This window comes from Gorilla gorilla, chromosome 1 (assembly GCF_029281585.2).
Source record: "Gorilla gorilla gorilla isolate KB3781 chromosome 1, NHGRI_mGorGor1-v2.1_pri, whole genome shotgun sequence".
NCBI classification, from domain to species: domain Eukaryota; kingdom Metazoa; phylum Chordata; class Mammalia; order Primates; family Hominidae; genus Gorilla; species Gorilla gorilla.
In genome coordinates this window covers 175,807,198-175,825,671 of record NC_073224.2, presented here as the reverse complement: position 1 = coordinate 175,825,671, position 18,474 = coordinate 175,807,198, and the positions used below count along the sequence as shown (strand labels likewise).

General features: G+C 40.9%; 1 protein-coding gene across 3 annotated transcripts in view; it reads left to right on the top strand.

Annotated features, from left to right (window-relative positions):
* Nucleotides 1–18,474, top strand: part of ROR1 (receptor tyrosine kinase like orphan receptor 1) — a 406,019-nt gene that overhangs the window by 379,360 nt on the left and 8,185 nt on the right. For all 3 annotated transcript variants that reach the window (XM_031002544.3, XM_063698055.1, XM_055364815.2), the window contains one exon: nucleotides 4,064–4,275. In XM_031002544.3, coding sequence (XP_030858404.1) covers nucleotides 4,064–4,275 — 212 coding nt within the window. The remainder of the gene's footprint in view (nucleotides 1–4,063; nucleotides 4,276–18,474) is intronic.

Genomic DNA, 18,474 nt, shown 5'->3' with positions numbered 1-18,474 from the left:
GATTTTCTTAAAATAGTATGATTCCCACCAGATATTAGTCTTCGTTGAAAGAGAACTTCGGACTGTTAAGGAGAATGATGAAAAACAATTATATATATAATGTTTTAGGGTAATTTTGATTAGTAATATAATTTACTAGAAGCACTGAAGGTAGACAGGCTTGCATTCCAACCCAGACTCTGCTACTTTGTAGCTTTGACAAGTTATTTTTCCTTTCTCGGTCTTAATTTCTCTGTATGTAAAGTCAAGATAACACCAATGTGCCTTCCGGGTTAAAATGAGGAATACAAATGCTAGGACTTCAAAAAGGACCTAGGCAGATATTAGTTTTCTAATTTTTCATTTGGAAGGCTCATTGTTCTATGGAATATTTTTATAGAAGATTTTCAGAGCCAGCAGAGACTGAATCCCCTTCTGGCCAAATGCAGAGAGCTGTGTAGGGAAGGAAGCACTTTGTATGGAAGACTTACAATGGGCCTGAGTGTGTTTCTGTCACTTCCAACATGACCATGTATTGTTCTCCTTGATTATTTCACTTGGCAAAAAGACATTGGGCCCCTTGTGCTTGTTAGCATATCCTCAGTGTAATCAGAAGGAGCCAAGCTTGACTGTTTAAAGGATTCAGCTTCTTGAAGTTTGTTCTCCTGCAGACCTACAGGGGGATTTGTCCCAGACCCTCGTTTACAATAGAAGACCTTCCATGAATAATCTGATAGGGCATGAATACAGAATAGACTCCTTTGTTTGCCAGACAGGTGAGGCCCTACTTTCTCTTGTTGCTAAAAATCTGGCCTGGAAAAATGACTAGCATTGCATTAGTACTAAATTAGCCTCATTGCTTTTGTAATCATTACCCTCAAAATGATTTCACTGAAAAACCAAGAATAACAACAGAGACTTTACCCCCCTAGGGTACTGAGAAATTTGAAAATGGTTTATAATGTTAATAATAACCATAACATCCAACAACTGTATGGCAATTTTCAATTATCCAAGGTTCTTTCATGAACATTATCTCATTTGATTCTCACGTGAACCAAATAAGATTGGTAGAGCAGGGACTATTATTCCTGCTCTACCAATCTTATTTATTCCATTGAATAAATGAGGAAATGGAGATCAGAGAGGTTGTTTCTTGCTTAAGATTATCTAGCCCAAAACTTTTACCTGTGAATCCCCCTCTAGTCTAAGGGTAAAGGGTAAACATTGAGTGGTAACTGGTACTAGAATAGATTTGTTGCTTACAGCAATTCTGTGAAGTAGGTATTACTCCCATTTTACAGATGAGTTTGCTTGGAGTGGCAAAGGGCCTACTGAAGGTCACGTAGATAATGAAAAAGGCATTATTCAGAGGTTTCTGACTTGGTGCCCTGTGGCAGACCGTCTTCTACTCAGGTGATTCCTTTCTGTCTATCTATAGGCATGTAGACACAATCATTACTGGTGCACCCAGCACTGACTACAACGGCCTCCAGTGATGCCTGGGTTATATATTTACCTGTAACAGTGTATAAAGCAGGGATTTTCTGTAATCCCAGCACTTTGGGAGGCCGAGGCAGGCGGATCACGAGGTCAAGAGATCGAGACCATTCTGGCCAACATGGTGAAACCCTGTCTCTACTAAAAATACAAAAATTAGCTGGGCGTGGTGGCATGTGCCTGTAGTCCCAGCTACTCAGGGGGCTGAGGCAGGTGAATCGCTTGAACCCGGGAGGCAGACGTTGCAGTGAGCCGAGATCGCACCATTGCACTCCAGCCTGGGGACAGAGCGAGACTCCGTCTCAAAAAAAAAAAAAAAAAAAAAAAAAAGCAGGGATTTCAAAAGCATCACATTTGGCAAAGCTTCAGTGTTATTCCCTTCCTTTCAGATCACCCTCATCCTTCCTACCTCCATGAAACAAGAGGAACCCTACTATGAGAAAATAGGGGCAAAATTCTCCAATTATTGGCAGTGAAGTGTAATAGCTAGAATGGTGGGCAAAAAGCAAGACCGACGATGGAATCCCAGCTTTTGACTTACTAGCAGCATGTCCTTGGGCAACTTACTTAACCACTCTGTCTTCCAGCATCTTCACCTATAAAAATTAGGATAAGGATGTCATCTACCTTATAGAGTTGGTTGTGACATAAAATGAGTTTATGAAAAGCACCTGGTCCATAGTAATAATAGCTAACATGATTTTGCACCAGTAGAAAATATTTGATAAATATTAAAATTGGGTTTTGTTTTTTTTTTTTTGAGACAAGGTCTCACTCTGTCACCCAGGCTGGAGTGCAGTGGCGCAATCACAGCTCACTGCAGCCTCAACCTTCTGGGCTCAGGTAATCCTTCCGCCTCAGCCTCTCAAGTAGCCAGTACTACAGACATGCACCACCATGCCTGGCTAATTTTTTAAATTTTTTGTAGAGATGGGGTTTCGCCATGTTGCCTAGGCTGGTCTCAAATTCCTAGGCTCAAGCAACCTGCCTGCCTCGGCCTCCCAAAGTGCTGGGATTACAGGCATGACCCACTGCACCCAGCCTAAAATTCTTATTATTTTTGTTCTACTCTGTAACCAGATTTAACCCCTCTCCAGACTCTTCTGAGGGCTAACTCACAGGGCACAGTCCCAAAACCAGGTTTTGGTATTCCTTTAGAATAACTGATATGCCATATCTCACCTGCCAAACAGTTCCCAAACAAGGTGTGTACAAGTAAAAACTACATATGGTTTATTCTCATTTACATGTACTAGGGTAACTCATCATTTAAAGGACCTTTTGGGTCTTTTCATCACTGTCTTCATACTTCCAGTTTAGCATTTACAGGACATGTCATTATCTTTCTTCTATTTTCCTTACCAGACAATGAGCTCCTTAAGGGCAGAGGACATGTCATACTTAATTTTGTATTCCCAGTACCTACAATAGTGCCTGACATGCAGTAGCTTTTGTTTATTGACTTACTGAATGAGTGGAAGGGTAATTGAATGAATGCATGGTTAATTCTTCTGTAAGGTAAATAATCATCTCTGAATTTTGTGTCAATTTGAGTTTTCACACTTTGAGTTTTCTTAAAGATAGCTGATCTTCGTTATCAGGGCATGTCATTATGTAACCCCTCTAATTACTATCCCATAATCCTGTGTTTGTTTTACCAGTCAAATAATTCATTAATGACAATATATGCCTAAGTATTTGGTTTCAATGGTTAGGCTCAAACTGATAAAAAGACAAGTATGTCTCATGTTCTACACATATTATATTCTTTTCCAAGCAATGGGATATAAGATTTCAAAAATATACTTCAAAGTGTTAGCACTCATAATTATTGGGCTCATATGAAACCATTTAAGAATTCTGCGGTTTCAATAAAGTGTCAGATTATACAGTGCTGCCATGCTGGAAGGAATTATAGACACCATCCAAAACAGACACTTCACTTTTGCAGAGGTAAAAAATGAGGCCCAGAGACGTGAATATTTGTTCAAGGTCACACAGCTGATCAAAGATCAAACTGACCCTGACTTCAGGCCCCATATTCTCAGGCCAGTGGCTTTTTGGACACTGGGACCAGGATTCCTTAGTAATGTTGATTCTGGAAGTTGCAGGCTTGGCCCCATAAGTCCAAACCAGCCAAGACAAGGTCATGATTTCTAGAACACCATCTTGTGGGGGCTGATCTGGGCTGGCAGCCAATGGAAGAAGAGCCCTGTGGTCCACATTAAGGCTCTTGGATGTATACAGTCCATTCACATGGCGTTTAACTTTTAAGGTGTTAGAGAAATGTGGGTCTGCCACTAAAGAGAGGCAACATCAGAGGGGGACCCACACACATACAAAGTCTTCATAATGTCCCTCTGCAGTTTTTAAACATTTGAACTTTAAACTTTTAAACTTCAATAAATTATGTTGAAGGTTTGATGGAAACAAATGGTAATAAGCAATGGATTCCTTTTTTCTCACAGTGGATTTGTGTGTATAAAAGAATAGAAGAGGTGGTTCATTTTAAACTATGCAATGTAATATTATACATGTTACTTTAAAGAGTATAACTTTTGCTGTTTTTCATTTCTGCACCCAGATTCAAAGGATTCCAAGGAGAAGAATAAAATGGAAATCCTGTACATACTAGTGCCAAGTGTGGCCATTCCACTGGCCATTGCTTTACTCTTCTTCTTCATTTGCGTCTGTCGGAATAACCAGAAGTCATCGTCAGCACCAGTCCAGAGGCAACCAAAACACGTCAGAGGTCAAAATGTAGAGATGTCAATGCTGAATGCATATAAACCCAAGGTAATGTTAGCAGTACAGAGCTACATTTGTTCCATGGGCTTCAAGTTAAAGCACCATGTTATAACCCTCCCAAGCTTGGAAATTGAATGATATGGAATCAGAGTTTTATAAGTGCTAAGGTTCATTTTAACCAAATGCAAAGACGAACTACCTACCTCTATCTAAACCAAGACACTTTCATCAGTATGTCTACTTCAGTGTTGAGCCAGCCATATCACTGCCTTGCCATAGAGTCGTTTGGCTAGAAGTGATCCCTAAGAAATCATCCTGGCCAGCCCGTCAGGACTCAGAACGTGAGCAATTTTTCAAAATTTCAAAGAGGAAATTTCATACTTTTCCATCCAAATTGCAAGAGAGAACAAGATCCATCATTGTTCACAAACTTCACTGTCAAGAACCTTTTCGTTGCATAATGTGCAAATAGTTAAAACCACTGTACTATATACTTAAAAATGATTAAGATAGTAAATTTCGTTGTGTTTTTTACCACGATTTTAAAAAAATCCTTTGTATGCCTAACTTATATCCCTTTTTCTTTGGCTTAAGTGTATTTTAAGGAAGTGTTGTCCTTCCAATAGTCTTTGAATGCTGTTTTATGATAACCAACCTTAGCCTTCCCCACTTTGAGCTAAATCAACCCCTTCCCTTTTGCTTTTCATCCACATCTTTCAACGTTTTAGTTGCTCGAGGTCCTGGCAAGGAACCCAGGGTCACTGGCCCTTACCTTAAATGGAGCCCCTGCACTGCATCTTGGAACTAAAATACAACAGAGTCTTTCTTTCAGGAAAGCCAGCACCACAATCCCAGGCCTCTCAGCAAAAAGATTTCATTTAAATAATTTAAGACTCTTGCATCTAACAGCCTGTTTTTTTTCTAATTATTCCAATTCCATAAGAACATTCATTCATTCAACAAATATTTATCTTCCCTGTGGACTAGTAACTGTATTATTCTTTTGACCCTCATAAAGAGGAGAAGCATCACTTTTAATAAAATTTTAGGAAAAAAAAGTCTTCACACTCAAATTAACTAATCCTCTTATCTAATAAATGGAGTAGCGTAATTAGGCTGACACAGAGCCCTCATTTTTTTTTCTGCTTTACTGTTTAAACTTTTTTTATCTAAAAAATCTTGAAAAGATTTTTGCTATTATAAAGTCATATTTATTAATAGGATTTGGAATTCCTTAAATGCTAAAAATTCAGTGTATATATTCTGTATTCAGCAAAACCACTGATCTCTTGCTGAGTGTGAATTTTTATCATTAAAACAAGCAAACAACAAAAAAAAACCCTACAAATCCTGAAGACCATAGAGTTCACACAGTAGCCTGGAGGATGGGCAGGGTAGGGATTCAACTCTTTTGACATCCCAGCTTCTAGCGAGCTGATTTACATATATTATAGCATTTTATATAATATCACATTTAATCCTTACTACTTAGTGCTACTATAAAAGTAGTGAAAGCAAATGGATGGGGGTTAATATTGCTACACATTCACCTAGTTGACCTGGCAGATACTTTTACCTAGCTCATGACTTCAAGCTTCTAGTGTAAGAGTCATTGTTCCATGAGACTCTTTCCCTTTCATTTCTATTGGTAAATGTTGAGAAGTCTTAGAAATACCAGAACTCTGGGCGGGGGAGAGACCTAGATCATTTTGGTTACAGCAGACGGCAGTTCGGTGCAGTAGCCACCATCCTGGAAAGATGTACTCCTCATTGCCAGGGCAGGAACCATGGAAGAATCATTTCCATTTTTAGAAATTATCAATTTTGTGGGTTAGCCTTAATCTGCAATTTAATTCCATTTTTAGTGGAGGTTTGTTTTATATCACATGATCTCCAACAGAAATTCCAGAGAGCTTTGTGGCATAAATAGAAAAAAAGCTAATATGTATATCGATGAATACAAACTGTCAAGAACAATACCAGGAGCTTTTACATCCATTATCACACTTAATCCTCACAGCTATTATATAAGGCAGGTATTATTATTACTATTGTACAACCAGGGTAATTGAGACACAAACAGACTAAGTAACTTCCCCAAGGTCCAAGAGCTAGTTATTAGAAGCAATAAAATGTGAATACAGGATCTTTCACCTTTTCTAAATAGAGCCAGCCCTTGCTCTTGCAGAATCCGTGATAACTTTTTCACAGAACAGATCAAGTTGGGAAGGAGGAGGGAGGGTTAGGCAAGCAACTGAGTGTGATCCCATTTGGTCAGTTTGTGCTGCAGAGTAACCACAGGCATTCTCCTGGCTTCTGACAAATATTTAAGGGGCCTGCATGGCAGTCACTGAATGATGTAGCCCTAGCCCTGCCAGGGACATGTACAATTTGGCTAGAGCAATAATAGTTCCCCATCCTTCATGGTCAAAGAGACAAATGTAAAATATACTGGCATGAGTTTTCTCAGAGACTGGGTGAAGTAAACATTGTTTTCATAGTTTCTGGATCATTTCTGAGGTGTGCCTTGCTAAATCTCCCAGTGTCAAGATTTGTCCACTATGAGGCTTAGAGCTTAGCCTTAAACTCCTGAACCAGAGAAGTAGAAATGGCTTAAATATTTGAATGGGTTGGGGAGGGGAAAAGAAACAACAAAAACAAATGCTAACTTTTTTTTTTCTTACACTTCTAAGGGACTTGGCTCCGATCAAATTTGAGTTATTCAATTGTTTGTTTTGGTTCTTACTGAGTGCCTTTCCTGGAAAAAGCACAAAGGACTCTGTAGACCTTAAAGAAAATTCCTAAATGTAAACAGAAAATCTCTAAAACTGCTTTGGAAGGTCACTGACACATAAATATTACATGTACCTATAAAATCTAAAAGGAAAGGACACACATAAGAAAGAAAGAAAGAAAAGTCCTGAAAACAAACACTCCACCAGAGCAAAATCAAAAGAATATTTGGAGGCGAGGATGAAAAAGGAATGAAGGATAGAAGCCAGTCTGCCCTAGCCTTATTCTTTTTTCCCCTTGGCCAATTCAAAAGTCAGAGACTCTAGGGTTCTTATTTATCCAAATGAACGTGCCCTTCAGGGTTTAAACTCTCTGCTTCCATCTCTCTTCACTTGCTGAGCCGCTAAAATTCTCCTGAGTGTTTGGATTGAGAAGAAGAGGCTCCTGTGGGAGATTAGAAACTGATACCCTTGAGAGAGGACAATAGGGAGCTGCCGACAGACTGGCTGACGAGGCTGGCTTGGGTCCCCAGAGAGGTAGGACAGTGCAGTTGGAAGTAAAAGCTTTTGATGAGCCATGAGTTTCCTTCTGATCTGTGGGCAAAGGAAGCCAGTGGACCAGAGAGGCACCTTAACGCCGAACAATCAGGAAGATGGAGATGTCCTGGCTCCCATGCCAACTGCTCTGTGACTCTGAGAAGCCATCTAGCTTTTTGCAGTTCAATCTTCTCAGTTGTTCAGGGGAAGAAGTAGACTGCATTCAAGTATAAGACTGTTTATTTTCCTGTTATTTTGTTTAGCCAAAGATTTGAAGCCATTCAATCCTCTGACGAGTACTGTAGTGATGCCTAAACTAAGCAGGATTTTCTATATTGCATTACAAATTTTACAATCTGAGTGAGGTTGTTTTTTCTTCTTTTAGTACAGCAGAAATTGAACCTGCTCAGAGGAGCCTGGAAACTCTAAATTCCCTTCTCTGTTTCTTTTCCTTTGCTTCTCCTTCCCTTGCCCCTACATCCCCTGCCAGGTATGACTCTGGAAAACAGCATTCTGTAAGCTTGCTTGGGTAAGGGAGAGAAGCTGTGGTATGTGCTACTGTGGGAGCAGGGAGGGGGCAGAGTCTCCCCTTCAAGAACAGGATGGGTCCCATTCAGCCCAGGCCTCCTGGCTCCTCACCTGCCTGGAGGTTAGGCAGACAGAGAGGTTAAAAGATGGAGGAGTCTGAGGGGCATGGTTGCTCACACCTGTAATCTCAGCATTTGAGGAAACCAAGGTGGACAGATCGCTTGAGCCCAGGAGTTCAAGACCAGCCTGGGCAACATGGGGAAACCCCATCTCTACAAACACACACACACACACACACACACACACACACACACACACACACACACACACACAAAATTCGCCAGGCATGGTGGTGCATCCCTGTACTCGGAGCTACTCGGGAGGCTGAGGTGGGAGGATTACTTGAGCCTGGGAATTTGAGGCTGCAGTGAGCTAAGATCATGCCACTGCACTCCAGCCTAGGCAACAGAGTGAGACTCATCTCAAAAATAGAAAAAAAGATGGAGGAGTCTGAGAATGGGGGCGAGGAAGAGTCAAGGCAGGCCAGGGGTGTGAGATGCAGCCAAAGCCTGGACAGCCCCCATGAGTCAAACTCCTGCAGCTCCTGGCTGATGTAAGGAACATCGCAGGGGAAAGAAAGCAAGACTGGCCCAGCTTTCCAAAGCTGATGGCTGTGTTTTACTTCTCAATTTACCCTCATCTCTTGCCAGCTTCTCTGCTTTTTCACTTCCAGACAATTCATCTCTCCGTTTTCCTTTCCAGCCAAAGTAGTTGCTGAATATACTGAAATTTGATTACATTCTCTGGCCCTGTCCCTTTTGCCAGCAACATGCTTCCATCTAAAAGCCCTGCTGGAGTCTGGCTACCCTTTTTAATTTGCTGTTCTTACCAAATGTCACCACACTTCATGCTAAAATATCCTCGATAATTTTTCCACTCACTCCTTAAAGCTATTGTCTCCCAACACTTCTGAGGTCACCATTCTATTAACATGGGCCTCTTGGGAAGCACCAGTGATGTTATTTAATCCAGTGACCTTTGCCAAGTCTTCCTCCCCTTTAATTTCTCTGGAGCCTTTGATATTCTTAACCACCATCCTGAAATATATATTTTTTTCCCCTTGACTTTCCTCCTATCTGCTTCCCACACTTCCTTCACTAGTTCTTTTAATTCCCTTAATGGGAGCATCCTCTGACATTCTTTTCCTCTCTCATTCTCTTGAGCTGATTTCATCCTCTGGCATTGCTCTAGCTCCCCCTTGAGTGTAATGATTTCCCAACCTGGAAGGCCCAGTTTTAAGTTATAAAATTCTTGCCACCAAAATCCTGCCACCCAAAAGTCCATACTATCAGGGCCTAGCTTACCTTTCCAGCCACACTTTTCTCTTAGTTTATTTCTGGAAAGTAGTCTGATACACTTCAAAGAGCAAGAGTGTAGAGACAAAGAGATATGATTACAAATCTTGGCTCTGCTGTCAACTGGCCACAAGATCTTAAGCAAATAACTAACTTCTCTGAACCTTTTATTTTCTCATCCGTAAGGCAAGGATAAGAATAGTACTTAAAAGGGATATTTTTTACACTTTGAGATAGCATGTCTGGCACCTCACAGTTACTTAATAGCCAGAAATTACTATTATTGTTATAACTGATGAGTACAGATCTTTTTTTTTAACTTTTATTTTAAGTTAAGGGGTACAAAGGCAGGTTTGTTATGTAGGTAAACTTGTGTCATGGGGGTTTGTTGTACAGATTATTTCATCACCCAGGCATTAAGCCCAGTACTCATTAGTTATTTTTCCTGATCCTCTCCCTCCTCCCAAGCTCCACCCTCTGAAAGGCCCCAGGGTGTGTTGTTCCCCTCTGTGTGTCTATGAGAACAACATTTAGCTCTCACTTAAAAGTGAGAACACGCGGTACTTAGTTTTCTGTTCCTGTGTTACTTTGCTAAGGATAATGGTCTCCAGCTCCATCCATGTCCCTGCAAAGGATGTGATCTTATTCTTTTTTATGTCCACATAGTATTCCATGGAGTATATTGTATGTACCACATTTTCTTTATCCAGTCTATCATTGATGGGCCTTTAGGTTGATTCCATGTCTTTGCTGTTGTGAATAGTGCTGCAGTGAACTTATATGTGCATGTGTCCTTATAATAAAATGAGTTATATTCCTTTGGGTATATACCCAGGATTTAAATTGCTAGGTCAAATGGTATTTCTGTCTTTAGGTCTTTTAGGTCTTCCACAATGGCTGAACTAATTTACACTCCCATCAACAGTGTATAAGCATTCCTTTTTCTCTGCAACCTCGCCAGAATCTGTTGTTTTTTGACCTTTTAATAATGGCCATTCTGACTGGTGTGAGATGGTGTCTCATTGTGGTTTTGATTTGCATTTCTCTAATAATCAGTGATGTTGAGGTTTTTTTCATACGTTTGTTGGCCACACGTATGTCTTCTTTTGAGAAGTGTCTGTTCAAGTCCTTTTTATGGGGTTGTTTTTCTTTAAATTCCTTAGAAATGCTGGATATAAGACTTTCGTTGGATGCATAGTTTGCAAAATTTTTCTCCCATTCTGTAGGTTCTGTTACTCTGTTGATAGTTTCTTTTGCTGTGCAGAAACTCTTTAGTTTAATTAGATCCCATTTGTCAATTTTTGCTCTGGTTTTGATTGCTTTTGGTGTCTTCGTCATGAAATCTTTGCCTGTGCCTATATCCTGAATGGTATTGCCTATGTTGTCTTCCAGGATTTGTATAATTTCGGGTTTTACTTTTTTTTTTTTTTTTTTTTTCGAGATGGAGTCTCGCTTTGTCACCCAGGCTGAAGTGCAGTGGTGTGATCTCAGCTCACTGCAACCTCCACCTCCTAGGTTTAAGTAATTCTCATGCCTCAGCCTCCTGAGTAGCTGGGACTACAGGCATGTACCACCACACGTGGCTAATTTTTGTCTTTCTTCATAGAGACGAGGTTTCGCCATATTTCCCAGGCTGGTCTCAAACTCCTGGCCTCAAGTGATTCACCTGCCTTGGCCTCCCAAAGTGCTGGTATTACAGGCATGAGCCACTAGGGTTTTACATTTAAGTCTTTCATCCATCTTGAATTAATTTTTGTACATGGTATAAGGAAAGGGTCCAGTTTCAATCTTCTGCATATAGCTAGCCAGTTATCCCAGAACCATTTATTTTACTAGGGAATTCTTTCCCCACTGCTTGCTTTTGTCAGGCTTGTTAAAGATCAGGTAGTTGTAGGTGTGCAATCTAATTTCTGAGTTCTCTATTCTGTTCCATTGTTCTGTGTGTCTGTTTCTGCACCAGTACCATGCTCTTTTGGTTACTGTAGCCCTGTAGTATAGTTTGAAGTCAGCTAGCATGATGCCTCCAGCTTTGTTCTTTTTTCTTGGCTATTTGGGCTCTTTTTTAGTTCCATATGAATTTTTAAATAGTTTTCTCTAGTTCTGTGAAGAATATCAATGGTAGTTGAGTAGGAATAGCATTTAATCTGTAAATTGCTTTGGGCAGTATGGCCATTTTAATGATATTGATTCTTCCAATCTATGAGCATGGAATGTTTTTTCATTTGTTTGTGTCATCTCTGATTTCTTTGAACAGCGTTTTGACTACAGATCTTTTAATGAAGCAAATGCTGTGCAAACATAGATTAATGAAGCAAATGCTGTGCAAACGTAGGATACTGTTGGCTGGGGAGGAAGCTATAGGATCCAGCAATGCACAGCATTAACTGGGGTGAGGACACAGGCAAGAGAATCCCAGCAAAGATTATAGAGGTAGCTCTTTGGACAGCTCTTGTATTCCTTGTGTCCATCCTGTTAGCATACATTCTCCTGCCCCACACCCTGCTCACATCCTGGATAAAATCCATCAGGGTGCAGAAGGTCTGACAGTGAGGGCTGGGAGGCTGCCCAGTACATAACCTCAGCTTAAACCAATGTCTATAGAAACTCTACTTCTGGGAAAAACAAGTCCTATAAATGACTATATTATAAATTGGCATCATAAACGGACTAAAGTACTTCAATATCTCAATAGAATCTTTGTAATAACTCTATGAAGTAGGTACTAATTTAAGTCTGATTTTTAGGATGAGAAAACTGAGGCTTCAGATTCAGAGTTGGCCCAAAGTCACAAATTATTAAGTGACACAGCCAAACTTGAACCCAGGTCTGCTCAGGTGCAGAGCCCAGTGCTTTTCTATTTGCCTCTACTGCCTTTATTTTCAGGCTGACTGAAATGTATGAGCCCAAGTTATGAGCACGTGATGGCTCAAACTGACATTAAAATTACTGGCATCTGTTCTGTCTACTTCCAGGCAGAATAGAACCTCTCCCATTGGCATTATAAAGTAACTCAACCACAGAATCAACCCTGCTCACCACCAAACATTCAAGCTAACTATCAGAAAGTTACGTTATAGAGAAAAGAAATGCTTCTGAAGTTAAATCACTTCCAGAGAAATGCAGCTGAACTCCAAGCAAATGTGGCAAAATATTGGTTGAAACTCCCTCTAGAACTTGATTGCATAAGCCAGAAGGCACTTAATCCAGCTGTAGTCTTTGAAAATGTCCGTAAACTCCCAAAACAAAATGGCTGTGGCCTCTAAGCTTTTAAAATGTAATCATTTCCATTTATGAGTAGAGTCAATTGTTTCATAATTCTAACACTTTACCTAAGAACCAGTAAAATGCACAAGAAAGGAAAATAGGTTTTGGAGTCAAGCAGATCCATGTCAACAGCCAAGTCTAGATACTAAGAAATCTTACATCTATATACTCTCCAGGGCTCTCATGCTCAATTCAGGTGAAGGTTGCCATGGACAGGTTTTGTGCATCTATCCCAGTCAACTAGCAGAGACAACAGAGCATCAACGGAGTGAGGTCTAACTCAAAAACCAGAGAGCTCTTATACCTTGAGCATTTCACTTTTGCATCAATGGTCCTCATGCTTTTAAAATGTAGAGTCCTTTGAGGATCAGATGGAAAGTCTGCCTCCTCTTCCCAGAAAGCTCTGCAACTTTGGTGTCAGACATACTTGGATTTGAATCTTGGCATCACCACTTAATAGTTGTGCTTCTTTAGGCAAGCTGCTTAACCACTGAATGCCTTATGTCCTTATCCATAAAATGGGGGCAGTCGTAATATGAATCTCACAGGATTGTGATAAGGATTAAATGGGTTGATGCATTAAGCACTTTATGTCCGAGAGCAGACAAGGAGTGTAGTGTGGTCATTAGCAAGGCAGGCTCTGGTGTCTGAATTGACCACCTACCAGCTGTGAGACCACTTAACTGACCTGTTCTTTGGTTTTTCCATTTGTAAAATAGGTGTGAGTCATAGTTACCAATCTCATGGGGTTAGTGTGAGGATGAAAGGAGCTAATATGTGTAAAGTACTTACAGCCTAACATATAAGCATTCAAAAAATCATAGCCATTATTAGGATCTCAGTGTCTGGCACATGGCAGATATTTAATAAATGGTAGGTATTGTTAAATTCAGATTACAGATATCTAGGATAGGAGCCATGTCTTCTCTCTTCATGGTTCTTTCATGGCCCCTCATATAGTAGTCTGTATGTATATTCTTCAGTATATTGTATATACAGTATCAGTTGACTGACTGATGCAACTAGCTATTAAAATATATCCTAAATGATTGGCTCTAATTGAAACTAAAGGAAACTGGTGATATGGCCCAAGCTATAGAGAGACTTATATTTCAAGGTTTTGAAATATAAGTCTCACTAAGACAGTAGTCATGTAGTATATAAACCTAATAAATGCTGGTTAATGGTTCTTATATTTTTCTCTACCTGATATTTCCAAAGCATCTTTTCAAGCAAGAGTATTGTTTTCTCTCAGTTGGATAAGTTTAAATTGCCCAACTAGGTTCATCAGACACATTGTGGTCATTCATCATGCAGAGAGAAGGGACCCAGATCACTAAGGAATTGACTGATCCAGAAAACTACATCCATTTATTCCAGGGGCTCTCAAAGTGAGGCCTCTAGGCCAGCAGGAGTCTCCTCAACTGAGAACTGTCAGAAATGGACAATCTCAGACCCACATAGGAACTCTTGAGGTGGAGCCCAGCAGTCTGTGCTTTAACAAGTGGCACTGATGCCTGCTCTGATGTAGACTATACTGGTCAGTACTTGAGATTCAGGAAGCAAGTCAGCCCATAGGGAATACCAATCTCAGAGAAAACTGTGCTTCCAAAGAGAAAAAGGACCTGGGATAGCCCTCCTATTACCAAAAATACTCCTCTAATTTTAGTAGGGCCAGGGTCTGCTCATCATTCCTCTGATGGGGTGTATTAGTCTGTTTGAACACTGCTGATAAATACATGCCTGAGAATGGAAAGAAAAAGAGGTTTAATGGACTTACAGTTCCACATGGCTGGGGAGGCCTCACAATCATGGCAGAAGGCAAGGAGGACCAAGTCACATCTTATGTGGATGGCAGCAGGCAAAGAGAGAGCTTGTGCGGGGAAACTCCCCCTTATAGAACCATCAGCTCTCATGAGACTTATTCACTATCACGAGAACAGCATGGGAAAGACCTGCCCCCATGATTCAATAACCTCACACTGGGTCCCTCCCACACCATATGGGAATTCAAGATGAGATTTGGGTGGGGACACTGCCAAACCATATCATTCGACCCCTGGTCCCTTTCAAATCTCATTTCCTTACATTTTAAAACCAATCATCCCCTCCCAAAAGTCCCCCAGAGTCTCAACTCATTTCAGCATTAACTCAGAAGTCCACAGTCCAAAGTCTCATCCAAGACAAGGCAAGTCCCTTCTGCCTATGAGCCTGTAAAATCAAAAGCAAGTTAGTTACTTCCCAGATACAGTGGGGGTACAGGCATTGGGTAAATACAGCCATTCCAAATGGGAGAAATTGGCCAAAAAACAAAGGGGCTACAGGCCCCATGCAAGTCCAAAATTCAGCAGGGCAGTCAAATCTTAAAGCTCCAAAATGATCTCCTGTGACTCCATGTCTCACATCCAGATGACTCTGTTGCAAGCAGTGCATCAGACACCTCTGCCCCTGTGGCTTTGCAGGGTAGAGTACCCCTCCTGGCTGCTTTCATGGGCTGGCATTGAGTGTCTGGGACTTTTCCAGACTCACAGTGCAAGCTGTTGGTGGATCTACCATTCTGGGGTCTGGAGGACAGTGGCTCTCTTCTCACAGGTCCACTAGGCAGTGCCCCATTAGGGACTTGTTATGGAGGCTCCAACCCCACATTTCCCTTCTACACTGCCCTAGCAGAGGTTCTCCATGAGGGCCTCACCCCTGCAGCAAACTTCTGCCTGGGCATCCAGGCATTTCCATACATCCTCTGAAATCTAGGTGGAGATTCCCAAACTTCAGTTCTTGACTTCTGTGCACCTGCAGGCTCAACACCACATGGAAGCTGCCAAGCCTTGGGACCTCCAACCTCTGAAGCCACAGCATGAGCTGTACCTTGACCCCTTTTAGTCATAGCTGGAGTGGCTGGGACACAGGGCACTAAGTACCTAGACTGCACACAGCAGAGGGACCCTGGGCCCAGCCCACAAAACCATTTTCTCCTCCTAAACCTCTGGGTGATGGGAGGGGCTGCCGTGAAGACCTCTGACATGCCTTGGAGACATTTTCCCCATTATCTTGGTGATTAACATTTGGTTTCTCATTACTTATGCACATTTCTGCAGCCAGCTTGAATTTCTCCTCAAAAAATGGGATTTTATTTTCTATTGCATTGTCAGGCTGCAAATATTCCAAGCTTTTGTGCTGTTTTCCTTTTAAAACTGAATGCCTTTAACAGCACCCAAATCACCTCTTGAATGCTTTGCTGCTTAGAAATTTCTTCTGCCAAATACCCTAAATCATCTCTCTCAAGTTCAAAGTTCCACAAATCTCTAGGGCAGGGGAAAAATGCCGCCAGTCTCTTTGCTAAAACATAACAAGAGTCACCTCTGCTTCAGTTCCCAACAAGTTCCTCATCTCCATCTGAGACCACCTAAGTCTGGATTTCATTGTCCTTATCATTATCAGCATTTTGATCAAAGCCATTCAACAAGTCTCGAGGGAGTTCCAAACTTTCCCACATTTTCCTGTCTTCTTCTAAGCCCTCCAAACTGTTCCAACCTCTGCCTGTTACCCAGTTCCAAAGTCACTTCCACATTTTTGGGTATCTTTTCAGCAGCACCCCACTCTACTGATACCAATATACAATATTAGTCCATTTTCACACTGCTGATAAAGACACACCTGAGACTGGGAAGAAAAAGAGGCTTAATGGACTTACAGTTCCACATGGCTGGGAGCGCCTCACAATCATGACAGAAGGCAAGGAGGAGCAAGTCACATCTTACGTGGATGGCAGCAGGCACAGAGAGAGCTTGTGCAGGGAAACTCCCCCTTATAGAACCATCAGATCTCATGAGACTTAGTCACTATCACAAGAACAGCATGGGAAAGATCTGCCCCCTGACTCAATTACCTCCCACCAGGTCCCTCCCACAACATGTGGGAATTCAAGATGAGATGTGAGTGGGGACACAGCCAAACCATATCATGAGGCAAGCACAAATGCCATGTGAAACCTGCTATTCTTCTGTAGACACTTGTGTCCAGCTAGAATCAGCTTCAAAAGAATAGCATAGATTTGAAAAAGGGCAGCAGTCAGTCTTGGGACATTAGAACATGGGGAATTAACTGGCCTTGAGTGAAAGGGACCACAGGGGGAGGTTTGGAGCTGACTTATGAATATGGATCCTGTTTCAGCACCTACTGTTGTTAAAGCCCCATTTCTGTCCCAGAGAACCACCCTGGGCTCGATTCCCTGCACCCTAATGTAGCTCTGTTTTTTATCTGTGTGCCTACTTCAAGTTAGACTCAAAAGTAGAGCAATTATATGACATTATGTTCAAGGCAAAAAGTGACAGAGCAGGCTTCATGTTGCATACAAATGTTGGCGGCTATTGCAAAATCCTCACCGTATATCCTATGGTAATCACTTCCTTAAAGTAAGCAGGAAATAGGTTAGTAGTAGGCTGCTTCACCGGGAGTCATTTCAAATGTATTGTCACCTAAGGTATAACTTCCCAAAGATGGAAAGAGATAAAGCCACTGAGTCTGCCCTCTTTATCCATCTACAGCCACCAAGGTAATTACAGTTTTTAAAAACGCTACTCATAGTTCACTGCTTTCATATCTAAAGTTAAGAGATCTAAAAGTTCCCCCACATCCCCACTTAGCAGTCATCACTAAGGTGAAAAAAGCCACCAGTATCAGCCTGGTCTCTCCTATCAGCAGTTTAGAAAGTACTACAATTTTCCCATCTGACTCACATCTAAATGACTCACATCTAAAATGTTTTTCCTTCATTTTCCTTCCGTAAAGAGTTCATTTAAACTCTAATACTGTTGCTTTTCAAAAATTTCTAAAGAAAGAAGCATCTTGGAACAATGTATTAACTTCTGCATCAACTTTTATTTCATATAATAATTTTATATAATTTTTTAAAGGCAGATTTGTGTTTACTTTGAGAAGTAAAAATGTTAACATTGAAACTGAAAGCCTGTTTCAGTTTTAAGGTACTTAATTGCCTTACAGCATATAATAAACCGAGGCCATCTTGTCCTTCAACTAATGGAGGGAGTGATAAAGAGATAGGAGCCCGGGACCCTATTCATTCCAGTTTTCCTTTGTACTTGGTTTACTTTGGCACCATGCCTCATGTGTATTTTACACTTCTTTACATTTTGTACATCCCTGTATGACAAATACTTGTCAAACAAAAACTAAACAGATTTATAACCCCTTAACTTGAAATGAGCCAAAATTGAACTGCCAAAACTTTATGACTTCATTTTCTTTCATAGTTTTCCACCACATTGGTTCAAACAGACAAACCCCACTTGAGGTCAAGCAGAGGTCATTTCACTTTCATTACTAAAATATAATTTACAATATGCCAGACCTAAACAAGTTTAGCCTAAAGAGTTTGTATAATGTAAACCATCTGTTCCTCAACAATACAGCTAATTTCCTGCCATCACCGTACAGTCTACTGACTGCTTCTTTAAGGGTTTTTATGATTTTTTAACTAGTTCAGGATTTATGTAAAATTTGAAAATGAGTCTATAGTTAGGATTCATTTGTACCAAGTAACTTGAGCACCTTAAAAATGCAAATCACTGTGGAAATTGTTCCCCTGAAACCAAGCTAGGAGCATTTTTTTTCTGGGCACTTCTTTGCTGGCAGCTGCACAGGTGTTCGAAGGGAAGATTTTGTGGACTCTGCCATTTTAGATGCTTTCCATGCCTCTTTGCAAAGCAAACCCCCCAAATTTAGTTTTCAGTAGCTCTAGTAAATGACTCCTTGGAGAAGACTTGGGATTATATGCTATATGGCCCACTGGATATTGGTGAGATAGGACAAGA